The sequence below is a fragment of the Balaenoptera borealis genome, assembly GCF_965194805.1.
Source record: "Balaenoptera borealis genome assembly, chromosome: 10".
NCBI classification, from domain to species: domain Eukaryota; kingdom Metazoa; phylum Chordata; class Mammalia; order Artiodactyla; family Balaenopteridae; genus Balaenoptera; species Balaenoptera borealis.
Window position 1 is genome coordinate 99,468,421 of NC_138874.1, and position 14,274 is coordinate 99,482,694.

Here is a 14,274-nt window from a genome sequence, read left to right on the forward strand (position 1 = left end):
CGGGGACTCCGCCTCCATGGGCGCCGCCATTTTGTTTGGCTAGAGGGGAGAGAGCGGCGCTTTGGGGGGAGGGGTCTCCTAGGCGCCTCACCTGAGCCCGCTGGCGAGTTGTTGCTTCTTGCGCGGGAGGGCTTCTCCCCGGCTCGGGGCGAGGAACAATGTACATAAAGCAGGTGAGGCCTGTGCGTCCCTCGCACCCTTCACGGGCCCGTGAGGACCGCTTCTTGAGGCGGGGGTGTCGCTTCTCCCCGCAGGGTGGGCGCGGGGCTGGACTGGGACTGTGTGGGAGAGGTGCGGCCCCGGCCCGCAAGCGCGGGGGGCCGCGGGGAATTGGGGCGCCCCTTTGCAGCCCGGGCCTCCCCTGAGGGAGGCGGGCTCTCGGAGAGAGGGGTGGAGGGGCCGGCGGGGCGGGCCCTTTGGAGGGAACCGGGCCTTCCCGGGAGGGCGAGAAGCGGCCCTGTCCTGCGGGACCGGCTAGCCCCCCGCGGGCCTTTGGCGTGGGGTGTGTGGAGAGAGGGTCTCCCCGGCCCCGGGGACGCCCCTGAGGTTCCCAAGCTGGGGTGTCTCCCGACTTAACCGGAGAAATAAAAGGGCTCCTCGTTCCTGCAGAATGTGTAGCGTCTCCTCATTCCGTTGTTACTTCTGTCAGAATGGTCTTCCCGCGCTGGAGTCCACCCCAAAGATGAGCCCCTTCCCACTCTTCACGAGAAGTGTCTCTGCTGCAGGTGTTGGGCTCCAGGCAGTCCTGTCCTGGAACGGCGGCTCTTTTTGGCCCGAGTGTGTGACTGACAGGGGCGCCCAGGAAAGCCGGGCCAGTCTGCATACTTGATAGACTTTTGTACGGCCCTCTAAGGCTTAGTGTGCCAACGAACCGTATACAGGGTGCTTGATTTTGAGAGTTCCCTAACAGGTTACTAATTATAACTCCTAAAAAAGCACCAGTGGCAATGGTTACTGATAAACGGGCTGTTTTAAGAAGTTTTTTTAAATCACTTTGCAAAATGAGTTTTTCTTCTAGGACATGGAAGCTTTTCTGACTTGTGTTAAATGAGAAACCAGAACGGGAAGGAGTGCAAAAGGAAAATGTTAGCTTAGAAGTTATTTCTTTTGGGGTGTGTTCTGAAAAAAATCTCTCTTTTATTTTTTAGGTTATTATCCAGGGTTTTCGAAGTTACAGAGATCAAACAATTGTAGATCCCTTCAGTTCAAAACATAATGTTATTGGTAAGTGTTCATGGTTTACTAGACCAGATTTATGTCTCTACAGCCATTTAAATCCTGCCTGTGTTTAGGCTTAAGGAGACAGGAATTGTCTCTGAATATTACATAAATTTATGTGTATTTTTTTCTATATGAAATTACTTTTCTGTTTTTTTATCTGCACTGATGAAATTGCTTCCTTTATACGGTTAAAATACTTGAATAAGACAATCATAAATTACTCATTTTTATTTGGTAGCTTTGTATGTGTATGTTTTGACAGATTTAAGTTTATAGTGAATGACTAAATTTAGCGTTTCAGCTCTTCTTGGTATGTCATTTTCTAGTTAAAATGGACACTATTGCCTTATTTCAAAGGTGACCATTCTTTTTGCACAAATTAGATTGTTCTCAGATTTTTTTAAAATTTCCTATTATAATGTCTAAGGACAGACTACACAGGTTGGTGGGAAGAGCATAAACTGAATTGTAACAGAATGGGGTTCAAATCCCAATTCTGCCATGTATTCTTCAAACTTGACTTCCTGAGCTGCTTAGTTTTCTCATTTGCAAAGTGGAAATAATGATATACATCTCATGGGGCTGTTGGGAAGATTAAATGAGAAGGCAGTTGTGTGAGGACAAGGGGCTAATGGTTATTGCAGTATAATAGTTAATCTATAGATTCTTCAGATGATAAGGTTTCATTTTGCTGGTACAGACAGCAAAAGTGTTTTCTGACACTCTGCTGAGTTTTTAAAGGGTAGGTGAAATGAGTGCTTCTAGACACCAGAAAAGCAAAGAATTGCTATTGACATAGATTTCTGCTACAGTGTCCTTACAGAGTTTATTGGCATGCTAGTCGGTTTGGTCTACCATAACAAAATATCGTAGACTAGGTGGCTCAAACAACAGGGATTTATTTTTTCACTGCTCTGGAGGCCTCCCTCTCCATCATGCTCACAGGACCTTCTTTGTTTGAGCCTCTCCCTCACCCTCTTACAAGAGCACTGATCCCACCATAAAGGCCCCACACTCCTAACCTCACATTAATTACCTTCCAAAGACCCGCATCTGCAAAAAGCTTCACATAGGGGGGTTAGGGCTTCAGCATATGAATTGGGTGGGGCGGGGACACAATTCAGTCCATAGCATGGGTGAGGTGAGATTCATAGAGAAATCAGTAAAGGGTGAACAGTGAATACTGATGTTCCCAGAGAACTTGGAGAATCATACTTTATTTTGAAATAAATAAATAATAAAATTTTAAAATTGAGGGCAAGGAAAAAACCTGCCCTTGGTACATCAATTGCAACTTTGTAGTTGGGAATAAAGAAAACATACTTTTCCCTCTGCCTTGCCTACTAGAGAATCGTTAATTGAATTGGTGTGCCATAAGGGTAGCTTGATTGTACTAGAGTTTTACTTACATTTTGATTATAAGTGCCTTCTGATTTTCATCAATAAAAAAATCTTTAGAAACGGAGAAAAATGAATAATTACTAGATTTATATTATTTCCTTAACTTACAAATTAAAAGTCGATAAATATCTTAATATGTCAGTTGTATACAGTTGTCCCTTGGTATCCTGAATGCTTGTATAAAACTTGTTATAAAATCTTAGTGTTTTTGCATATAACCTAAGCATATCTCTAGATTACTTATAATACAATGTAAATGCTATGTAAATAGTTGTAAATATAATATACCTGCTGTGTAAATAGTTGCCAGCTTGTGGCAAATTCCAGTTTTGTTTTTTGGAACTTTCTGGAAAGTTCCCCTACCCCCCACCCCCCCCACCCGGAATATTTTCAGTCCGCAGTTGGTTAAATCCCCAAGTGTGAAACACAGGGATGTGGGATTCAGAGGACTGACTGTAATTTTATAAATGAACTGTAAAATGATGGCCGTTATTACCTAGAATGATTAAATTATATCTTTAGGGCCTATCAAGTATTTTTGTTTTAGCTATTATCAGACAGCTGTTTTACTACTTCGGTTGCAACATTAAGATTGTTAATAGTCACAGTTACAAAGGACATTATCTAAATGTTCTTTCCTTTTAACTGAAAAAACATAATATGATTTTGTTTAACATATTTTAAAAATAGGTCCCTTAATTGTATAAGAAAGACCAAAAATAGTATACAGTGAGATTGTTCCTAAAAATGTCTTTTGAAAGCTTACCACTTTGATTGTTTAATGATTTTGACCCTTAAAAAAAACACAAGATTTGAAGGCAGATACCTCATGTGCTGATACTTGAATGTTTGATGTTTAAGTGCAAGAACCATAAACCTTTTTAAGTTTACCTTTTTTCTGGCTTTCTAACAAAAGAAATATACGTGAAGTTATAGAACATAAAGAGCATAAAAGCTAAAAGGAAAAAATTTAAACTGTAATCCTTCTCCCCCGAGCTAGCTTGTGGTTTCCTGGAGAACAGAGCCCGGGGCCTGCTTAGCTGCTAAGGCGTTAATGGGAGGGTGCAGTCTGAGGGCAAGGGGTGGGGGGGGTAGTGGTCATAGCTTTATAAAGAAGATACACCTGGTTTGCAGTCACATTGGATAACTTACTGACAGACTTTGTAAACCCACCACACCTTGGAAAGCTCAGGTGGGAGAGGTATGGAGAAGGTTTTATGTGCTAGCTTCTGTCTCTCTTTGGTCAAAGTTTACCACATAGGGCATTGATTCCCCACCTCCCCCCCCCCCCCAACTGTGCTTTTGGATTGTGTTACTCTGGGGACTAACCCCCCTGGAGTGGTTGGGGAACTGTAACCTCCTTTGGGTTTTCACAGATCTGAATGCACCCCCAGGGTAGGCTGAAACAACCTGAGGTGTTGGGAGACTAGCCTCTCTATTGACAGGCAGCCAAGGCCTGGGTTAGGGCAGGTGAATCTGGGGACACACATAAACTGGGTCTATCTCAATACCCCTTCAGTTTTCGTGTACATATATATAAGTACGCCTTTTTAAATAAAAATTGGTTTGTAGTAATCTGTTGGTAATCTGTTTTTTTCTCCTTCAGAATAAACTGAAATATCTTTCCCTATCATTAAGTATTCAACATCCTTAAAATTGCTATGTAGCATTCCACTGTGTGGGTAGGAGTAATTCTTAGGGAAATTATAAATTTTTCAGTTATTTATGAATGGATTATGGTTTGAACCATAATTTTCTGTAATTTTTTAATGATAAATTACCTTTTAAAACTTTTATTTAGTGATAATTTCAAATTGACAGAAAAGTTGCATAAATAAGAACAGTACAGAGACACTACTTGTGTATCCTTTACCCAAATCTACTCTTTTGGTTTTTTTTTTTAATTAATTAATTAATTTTTGCCTGCATTGGGTCTTCGGGCTCTAGGCGCGCGGGCTTAGTTGCTCCGCGGCATGTGGGATCTTCCCAGACCAGGGCTCAAACCCGTGTCCCCTGCATTGGCAGGCGGATTCTTAACCACTGTGCCACCAGGGAAGTCCCCCAAATCTACTGTTAACATTTCCCCACTTGCTCTGTCATTTGCACTCACTCTCACACTTATTTTTTCTTAGAGTAAGTTATGTACATCATGGTTCTTTACCTGTGACTTCAATGTGTACTTTCTAAGAATAGGGATATTATCTCATATAATCACAGTGTAGTTATCAATGTCAGTAAATTTAACATCAATACAATAATATTTTATTTTCTAGCTATGTTGACTGACCCAGAGATTTTCTTTGTAGCATTTTTCCCCCCTAGTACAAGATTTAATTTAGGATCAGGCGTTGCATTTAGTTGTCATGCCTCTTTAGTCTCATTTAATCTGGATCATTTCCACAGCCTTCCTTTGTCTTTTACAGTGTTATTTTTGAAAAATATTACATAAATGATGTGTCCTTTTCAGGGTATTCCACCTGGAGGCACATGATATCCATCTACTTATTGATGATGATAGTTTTGATCACTGAGTAGAGATTCTGTCCAGTTTTTCCACTGTATAGTTAGTGTTTTCTCCCTTGCAACTAATGAATAATATGGAGATGGGGAGAGACTTATGGACCATGCACATATTGTGCTCCTTATCAAAATTCCCTCTCAGATTTAGCATTCATTGATAATTCTTGCCTTTATTGTGATGGTTACAGGATGATGATGTTCCATTTCCAGCACTCCTTTCACATTTACCACTTGGTATTCTACTGTAATCAAACGTCTTCACTCCTTAGCTATTTATTTATCTTTTTATTATCAGTATGGACTCATGGATTATTCCCGCCTACCCCTCCCCAGCAATAATTTATAATTCATCTAATTATTTTGGTGCTCAAATTGTCCTAGATTTAGCTAATAGAAGCCCCCATCAGGCTGGCCTCTGTGTCTGTTGTATGCCTTTTTTTGTTTTTTTTTAAAGCACTTCATTACTTTCTGATTTCTTTAGAATTTATCTTGGATTAAAGGTGATGACTTTGGGGCTAATTTGTTCAGGATATTGGTCAAGATTGAGAGAGAGTGGCATAGTTATTCATGACTCTTAACAATTAAAATTTTGTTAAACAAAAGTTCAAATGAATTCATTAAATCTAAAACATTTGATATCCTTTTATGTATAGAATTGCTTATTTCTGAATTCAGGTATTTAAAAAAAGTGCCTTATAGTTGTCTGTATTTTTGTGATTCTAATAACTATACATGATGTATAGGGCTGATCAGAAACTGTTTAACATGGAAATGGTTTGAAAATTTTAAATGATTAAGTATTTTAAATTTTTAGCATTATGTGAATCTTTAAATTGTTAAATATATTTTATTATATACAATTAAAATAGAATTACATGTCCATTGTAATGATTATAAATCATGAAAACCAGGTAGTATATTTAGTTATTCCTGTTAATTTTAAACTATTGGGAAAGAGCAAAAAAATAAACAATGAAATAAATTTCTTTAAGAAAAAAATTATCTGAAGACTATACAAAAATTGCACTCATCTGGTAATTAAAGCTGTTTTGTTTATTGATTTGTTGTTCACTGTTCTGTTGTACTTAATTTCAGTTTTTAAGATGTTATGTTAGAAAATTGGATTTTATATTTTTTGAATGCTTTCTGTAAAGTTTTAATGTTTTTTATACAAAATAACATGGACTTTTTGAAATTTTGTAGTGGGCAGAAATGGATCTGGAAAAAGTAACTTTTTTTATGGTAGGTATTGTTTTTTGAATTCTAAACATAGTAAGACCTAGGTATCTTACGGTAGTTTATCTGAGGTTATGTCTGCATGAAACACAAGAAATACTTCTTCAAACGAGGTTGCAATTTAATGTAGAGGGTTTAGAGTATAAGAATCTGAGCTCTACTCTAGTGATTAGCCATGTGAGACTGGGCAAAACACTTAACTTCTCAAAGTACTCTTTCACTTTAAAAACAGAGATATTTGCCCTGCCTACCTTAGATGGGTTGTGAGAATCAAATGAGATAATATGTATGGAAGTGCTTTCTAAACTTGAGTGCTGTATATAAATGTTGTAAATGCAGAGAGAGAGATTCAAAGAATGTTAAGTGCAGTAGAATAGTTAATATTGTTATGGAAAATGGCTTATCTGTTTCATCCAAATCAATTATTTTAATAAAAGATGGAGGGGTGTAAAAAACTAGACTCAACAAAGACAGTTGTTGGTTGTCAGAAGATAGTAAGTAGAGCTTTGAAAACTATCTCTAAAGATAAAATGCGTTTAAGAATAGTAATGCCTCTGTTAAATTCTTTGGGGAGAAAAAATATTTTAACAGATTTGGACTGTACAAGGAGTAGATTGAAAAAATTTTGAACCTCTTAGTTGAGTAGTGCTTGAGGAAAAGGATGGTGTAGTAATAGCAAAGGTTCTATCCCTTTGCTTATAAATCTAAGGGGTACTCTGTACCCCATCAGTGGTTGTAATTTGGGGATGGTGAGAAGAGTAGGATTGGAGTGGAAGTATTAATATTTCATGATCTCCAGGGGGGATGAGGGCAGTTTGAATCTGTCCCCTCCAAGGTGATTATAAAAGAAAACCAATCCCCACCTCCACCCCCAGCATACACATTCGTATATACATACTCCCTCTTTCAGAGTGTCAGAGCTCTCTTGGGTGGACTGGGAATAGAACAGTTGAGTAAAGAGTTCCATTTCTAGGAGAGGGTGGTCCAGTTAGGCATTCTATGGAAGCAGGAATGGCTTCTTCTTACAGAAGACAAAGGGTAAGTAAGTACTGCAGTAGAAAGTGGAAATCTGAAACATTTCCTACTTAGTGCTATTTATTTTGACAAAGTATGCAATTAAGGATATTATAGGAGTATATCCTATTTTGTTAAATATTTTAATTTATATTATTTATATCTAGTGGATAAAAGCAACTATAGCGTGAAACCTAACCATGTATTCTTTGATCAAGAGGTACACCTTAGTTCTACTTGTCTGTTCGTGTATTTCAGTGTTTTTATTTTCTTACCTTAAATGTTTCAGTGAAAACTTAATGTTTTTCTAATATCATCATTTCCTAGCTGATTAATCTGAAGTACAGGCATATTTTCTGCATTCCTTTTGTCTATATGAAACAGGTAATCTACTTTATCTGCATTGTTCATTACCTGATATACTGTATTCTGCGAAGGTATGGGAAATTATGACTAAGGCATAAATCCTTTTTTAGATCCTACTAATAGTTGTTTTTGTATTTCTAGCAATTCAGTTTGTTCTCAGTGATGAGTTTAGTCATCTTCGTCCGGAACAGAGATTGGCTTTGTTACATGTGAGTGAGACTGCTTTATGGATATTAAATACTTCTAAAAATACATTGTCAATTCTGGTAAACAAAATTATTTTTTCAAGTTTCAGATCCTTTGTGAACATGACACAGTGTATCTCTTATGTATGTTGTTCTGCTGTGAAATTTAGCTTACTATATTAATGCAGGATAAAGGCTTAAATTTTATATAATGGTAAGAAAATTGTGCGAGTTCCCTATGGATGGATATGCCTTCCATATAAATTCTTTATTAGGAGTATGACCTGGTAACGGTCTGGAAGCAGGTTTGCTGAGAAAGTTAGGTTGGGGATTAGAAACTTTGAGACTCAGAATCAGAAGTTAATTGTGGGGACTTCCCTGGTGGTCCAGTGGTTAAGACTCCGTACTCCCAATGAAGGGCGCCCAGGTTTGATCCCTGGTCAGGGAACTAAGATCCCACAAACCGCAGCTAGGCCCGCGTGCCGCAGAAACTGAGCCCACGCACTCTAGAGCCCATATGCCGCAACCAAGACCCAGTGCAGCCTACATAAATAGTAAATAAATAAATAAGTTAATTGGGAGCATAGAAAAGCAACCATTACAAACTAAACAACATAAAGTTATTTTTAGCCATATTTATACTTAAATGGTAACATCATTTGGTAACAATGGTTAACATCCAATATGAAAGCCAGTATATTTATAGTAATGAAAATTGTTAGAATTTTTCTTTAGATAATTATGAATAAAAACTAATTTTAGGATAAAATATAAAAGGCTATGATAAAATGATGTAACTTTATTTATTTACTTACGTACTTACGTACTTACTTACACTGGGTCTTTGTTGCGGCATGCAGGATCTTCATTGCAGCACGCGGGATCTAGTTCCCTGACCATGTGTCGAACCTGGGCCCCCGCAGAGCCTTAGCTACTGGACCACCAGGGAAGTCCCTGTCTCGTTTAAATATGGCTTATAATTAATTTTAAGACCAGAAAGCGAGATTCCTCAATATATCTCCACAGTATCTCTCAGACTTAAAGTTCTTTTTCTAACCATTATCTTTTTCTCCCCCTCACTATTTTTTTTTTTTTTTTTTTTTTTTTGGCTGCGCCGTGTGACTTGCAGGATCTTAGTTCCCCAACCAGAGATTGAACCAGGGCCACATAGTGAAAGAGCCAAGTGCTAACCACTGGACTGCCAGGGAATTCCCTCCCCCAACTCTTACATTTGAATTTTTAGTCCAGTAATCAGGATTGATTCCCTATAGAAAAATTTCTCTCTAGGTTTCTCAGATTAGCATTAAAAGAATAATTTCTTTAGGTATCATTCTTCATTGTATTGAACTACTACATAATAGCAGTTTTCACAATCTAGAAATTATCTGGGCTGGGTATGTAAGTAGTTGGGTCACAAATCGGTCTAAATGTGACCCATATGTTAAATGCATATGTTTTCATAGCAGATTTTAAACTATATAGAATATCTCAAATGTTTAAAAAGACAGTTTTTATCATGTGACTTGTTAGGGTTCCTTTCTAGCATTAAGATGAATCTATAAGAGAGAAGCCTCAAAGTGTTTTATATTTTAGCAAATAGGTAAAATTGGGTGGCTGTGGGGTCTTATGCTCTAATGAAGTGATATGCAGAACAAGACCTATGTAAATCTAACTTTGACATCTCTTGTATAGTTCGCATTTTTAAAATTCAGAATCAAAAGCTGTTTGGTTGAGTTTTGTTATCCTAATCCAGTGTTTGCTGCTTTGGCAAGAGGGATATATATTAGTCTGATAGAAATTTTTCTCCATTGGATCAGGCTTGTTACCATGCACTAAACTTTAAAAGTATTTAAAGAATATGAAAACACCACTTATGCAACACATTAATTTTTCTCATGTTTTAGGAGGGTACAGGACCTCGTGTTATTTCTGCTTTTGTGGAGATTATTTTTGACAATTCAGACAACAGGTTGCCAGTGAGTAACTGCTTTTTCTTTTCAGTAGTAACATTGAGAATTTTATTGATGCAACTGACTTTTTTCATGCTTTGAAACACTTATTTATAGTTGTACTTCGGCTTTTATAATTTAGTTCATACTAAAATAACTACGGCTTACATACTAATTTTGTCTTAAAGTTGTAATGAATATTCTGGTAAACAAATGGGAATGTGTAAGCTGTTGTGAAAAAATGTCTTTGTCATAGAATTGAGTATTCGTGGCATATCTTTAGTGAGATGATTGAAGTTTCAAAATAATTGCTGTGATGAGGGACTCTGAAATGACCTTATTAACTATAAAGTTTCCACTTTTACTATTAGATTTACCTTTGGGCTTTTCCTTTTTTTTCTTAGATTGACAAAGAGGAAGTTTCACTTCGAAGAGTTATTGGTGCCAAAAAGGATCAGTATTTCTTAGACAAGAAAATGGTCACGTACGCATTTTTCTTTATGTCTGTAATTTCTACACAAAAGAGTAAAAGTATTTTACTTGCCTCATATATGAGGTACTTTTGCCTCATGTTCAACAAATCACAATTTAGAGCATAAATATAAGAATCAGAAGATTCTCTGAGGCTGATAGAACAGAAGGGTTAAATGACTGTTCTGTACTCCTTCATGCACCTTAACTTAGGAGTTAGTGTACTCTTTTTGCTTATAGTTGGATTGTTATGTATTTGAAAATTTTTTTTAATTGTTTATCAACAGGAAAAATGATGTGATGAATCTCCTTGAAAGTGCTGGTTTTTCTCGAAGCAATCCTTATTATATTGTTAAACAAGGAAAGGTAAGAAATATGTATCTTTTTAAGTGGAATTTGTTTTCTGAGTATATTCATTGAATGATGAGTTTGATTTCATTCTAGTGGTTAAGTTGGAGTGAAAATAGACCTTATTGTCTTCTGTTTTCATTGATTTATTTTGCACTGAAGTTTGTATTACCTTTTTTGTGGCCATAAATTTATGTACAAAATAGATCCATTGCATAGTGGGGTAAAAGTATTTCAGTAGAATTATTTAAGTGGATCTTGTTTTCTTGGTGATCTGTATCATTTACCAAGGTGCACTGTACTGGAAGACATTTTTGGTTTGTAGAAGTTACAATCATATTAAAGAATGTTGTAGAAACTTTATAAAAATCACATTTGAAAAAAGTTACTTTCTGAAATTAATACTCTGTTAGTATATCACAGAGTTAAAATGCTAGAAAGCTTACATTACCAGAAATCTACCATAGTGCTACATATTGTTTTCCCTTAATACAATTTATATTCTTTATAGTTTTTAGGAGTTATATACTTTATCTGATTGTTCTACTGTTTCCTCGTATGTTTTAACTATATATATCTAAAAGAATTTCTTTTTCTTAGAACATACCTGCAGTGTCCTGATAGTTTTCTGTTGTGCTATATTGAACTAGGGGAAAATCCTTTTAAAATGTCCACTTCTTATTTCATGTTGGAGACTTTTTTAGGTATGTGTTGCAAAGTTAGCATTCAGAAGAAGTGATTAGAAAGAATATGGAGTTTCACTTTAAGAGCAAGATTTTGAAAAGACTGTCTTTATAAGAGAAATTTCTTTAAAAGGAGGCTGGGGACTTCCCTGGCGGTCCAGTGGTTAAGACTTCACCTTCCAACTCAGGAGGTGCAGGTTCGATCCCTGGTCGGGGAACTAAGATCCCACATGCCTTGAGGCCAAAAAGCAAAACAGAAAACAGAAGCAATATTGTAACAAATTCAATAAAGACTTTAAAAATGGTCCACATCAAAAAAAAAAAAACTTTAAAAAATAAAATAAAATAAAAGGAGGCTGATTTTAAAGCAGTTATCTGAGTCTTCCTGCACACATGCAACATAGGTCCCTTTACATCATTTCAATTTTTGCTCATATGTCATTTCATATAAGCCATCTGTGTCTGCCTCTTTTACAAGAACATTACTGTCACTCCAACTCTTTATGCTATATTTTCTTGTTTTGTTTTGTTTTTCCTCATAGCAATTATAATGTAATGGTATGCATACTTCCTGTTTTTTTCCACTGGAAAGTAGGTTCCTTGAGGGCAAGACCTTTTCTGTTCATTGCTGTTTTCCCAGTGCAAACTCATACTTAAAACTTAACATGTGAATAACTTTCAGGGTAGAGCTCTTAAAGAGCAGTCTGTAGCTCTGTAAATAATTATTTTTCTAAAACTTTTAGATCAACCAGATGGCAACAGCACCAGATTCTCAGAGACTAAAACTATTAAGAGAAGTAGCTGGTACTAGAGTGTATGATGAACGAAAAGAAGAAAGCATCTCTTTAATGAAGGAAACAGGTAAAATAAATGTGATTCTACCTTATTCTTTTTGTTGTGAATTACTTTTTCGTTGTGTTATGATACTTGAGAGGAGTTGTCTATTCTCAGAAGTATATTGTATGATAATTTGCCTATATACTGAATGGAGAAAAAATTAGTTTCAGGAGGTTTAAGGTTTGAGAGTTCCAATAATTTGTCTCTTTGAATAAAGAGTTGTTACTGTGAGATAATAGTGCTTTTCTAGGTCACCTACTTTGTGCCTCTAATGTCCTTTTTATTATTAGTGAGGATAATAATGTATGTAATCCTCAAAAAAAAAATTGCTGGAATATCAGTTGGCATTAGGCTTTAAGTTGTTCAGGAGCAAGTAAATGTGAAATTTTGAACTTCCAGTCTTCCTTAGTACATTTATTGTGGAAACCCTACTTTGCTTTTCAAGTGCTGTGCCCTCTCATGGCTTAGAGTCAGACAGTTTTGGGTTCAAAATCTGACTAATAATTACCTGATATTGTGACTTTAGACTTGACCTCTCTGGTCCATAACTTTCCCATCTGTGAAATCCTTTTTTATAGTTTGTAGTGGTGAGTAGAGGAGCAAAGTAGCACCATGATTGGAATATAGTTGGTATTCAATATATGGCAGCTATAGATAATGCTGTTGTAAGAATTGAGAATCAGTGACACCAGTGATGTTAAGTACGGTTTTTTTTTTTTTTAATGTCATGGGAAGGCACACTGGCTTTTAAAGGAAGTTTAAACAGAGGCCTTTACCACATGTAATAAAAGAATCAGTGTCACCATGTGTTTATTCTCTGATGCTTTTCATAATAAAGCATTTTAATTGCCATTTTAGCATCTTGGATTTGGTTACCACATAATATCAAAGAAATAATGCTAACATTCTTAAGATTAAGTTTAACTCATGGTATATTTGAGAATTGATGTTACATAAAAATTTTATTCAACTCCTTCACCCCTCTCCCATTTATTTTTAAGAGGGCAAACGGGAAAAAATCAATGAGTTGTTAAAATACATTGAAGAGAGATTACATACCTTAGAAGAAGAAAAGGAAGAACTAGCTCAGTATCAGAAGTGGGATAAGATGAGACGAGCCCTGGAATACACCATTTACAATCAGGAACTTAACGAGACTCGTGCAAAACTTGATGAGGTAAAATACTTTGCCACTTCAGTTTAATTTTATTTTTACGAATATATTAAACTCATTCTATACTTATACTTTTCAATGATTTTTAAACACAAACTTCAAAATTTTAAAACCTCTTAGTGAATTCATTACCCAGCAAATTTACACTATCAGTTTACTCCAAGGAAAATGCCTAGACCCACATAGTCCTTGCTGTAGTTGTATCTGAAATATAATTAGGTGGTGGTGTCAGGCAGACCAGGATGAGAGGAAGCCACCTTTAAAGTTTCATGGATTTTTTCCTGGCTTTTTAAGGTGTAATTTGTAATTAGTATTGCTGACATTTTGTACAAAAATTTGTCTTAGGTAATGCCGAAAACTACAGGCGTTTTCTATTTAAAACCACTACAATTACTTTTGGGAAAAATTTTTTAAGTGAATGCTTATTTTAGCAGATATTTAAAAATTTTGCTAAAAATATTTAGCAGATATTTTAAAATTTAGCAGATATTTAAAAATTTTAAATACTGAACAAATTCGAAATGAGTTAGAAATCATAGCTTGGTTTTTTTTCCAGCTTTCTGCTAAGCGAGAGACTAGCGGAGAAAAATCCAGACAATTAAGAGACGCCCAGCAGGATGCAAGAGATAAAATGGAGGTAAGGTTATAAACCAGGTTTAGGTTAAGTCATATTTTTGACCACAGTAAACTTTTTGTACCAGAATTATAGAATGGTAACTTCAAGTGGGGTGTCACTGAGATTGAGTATTGGAAAGACAGTAGTACTGAAAGTTTAAATGAAAGAAAAAGAAGAGACAAATCAATGGTGTCCTGATTTTGCTGTTGTATATCTAGTTGTCTAACTTGTTTCTATTTGATACTTTTTGAGT

General features: G+C 36.2%; 1 protein-coding gene across 1 annotated transcript in view; it reads left to right on the top strand.

Moving 5' to 3' along the window:
* The first annotated feature begins 6 nt into the window (after positions 1-6).
* SMC3 (structural maintenance of chromosomes 3) overlaps positions 7-14,274 on the top strand; it is a 34,151-nt gene continuing 19,883 nt past the window's right edge. Inside the window, exons 1-10 of the mRNA XM_082408259.1 lie at positions 7-173; positions 1,149-1,224; positions 6,346-6,384; positions 7,900-7,967; positions 9,848-9,919; positions 10,297-10,376; positions 10,651-10,729; positions 12,138-12,255; positions 13,233-13,408; positions 13,962-14,042. Coding sequence (XP_082264385.1) covers positions 159-173; positions 1,149-1,224; positions 6,346-6,384; positions 7,900-7,967; positions 9,848-9,919; positions 10,297-10,376; positions 10,651-10,729; positions 12,138-12,255; positions 13,233-13,408; positions 13,962-14,042 — 804 coding nt within the window. The 5' untranslated portion in view covers positions 7-158. The remainder of the gene's footprint in view (positions 174-1,148; positions 1,225-6,345; positions 6,385-7,899; positions 7,968-9,847; positions 9,920-10,296; positions 10,377-10,650; positions 10,730-12,137; positions 12,256-13,232; positions 13,409-13,961; positions 14,043-14,274) is intronic.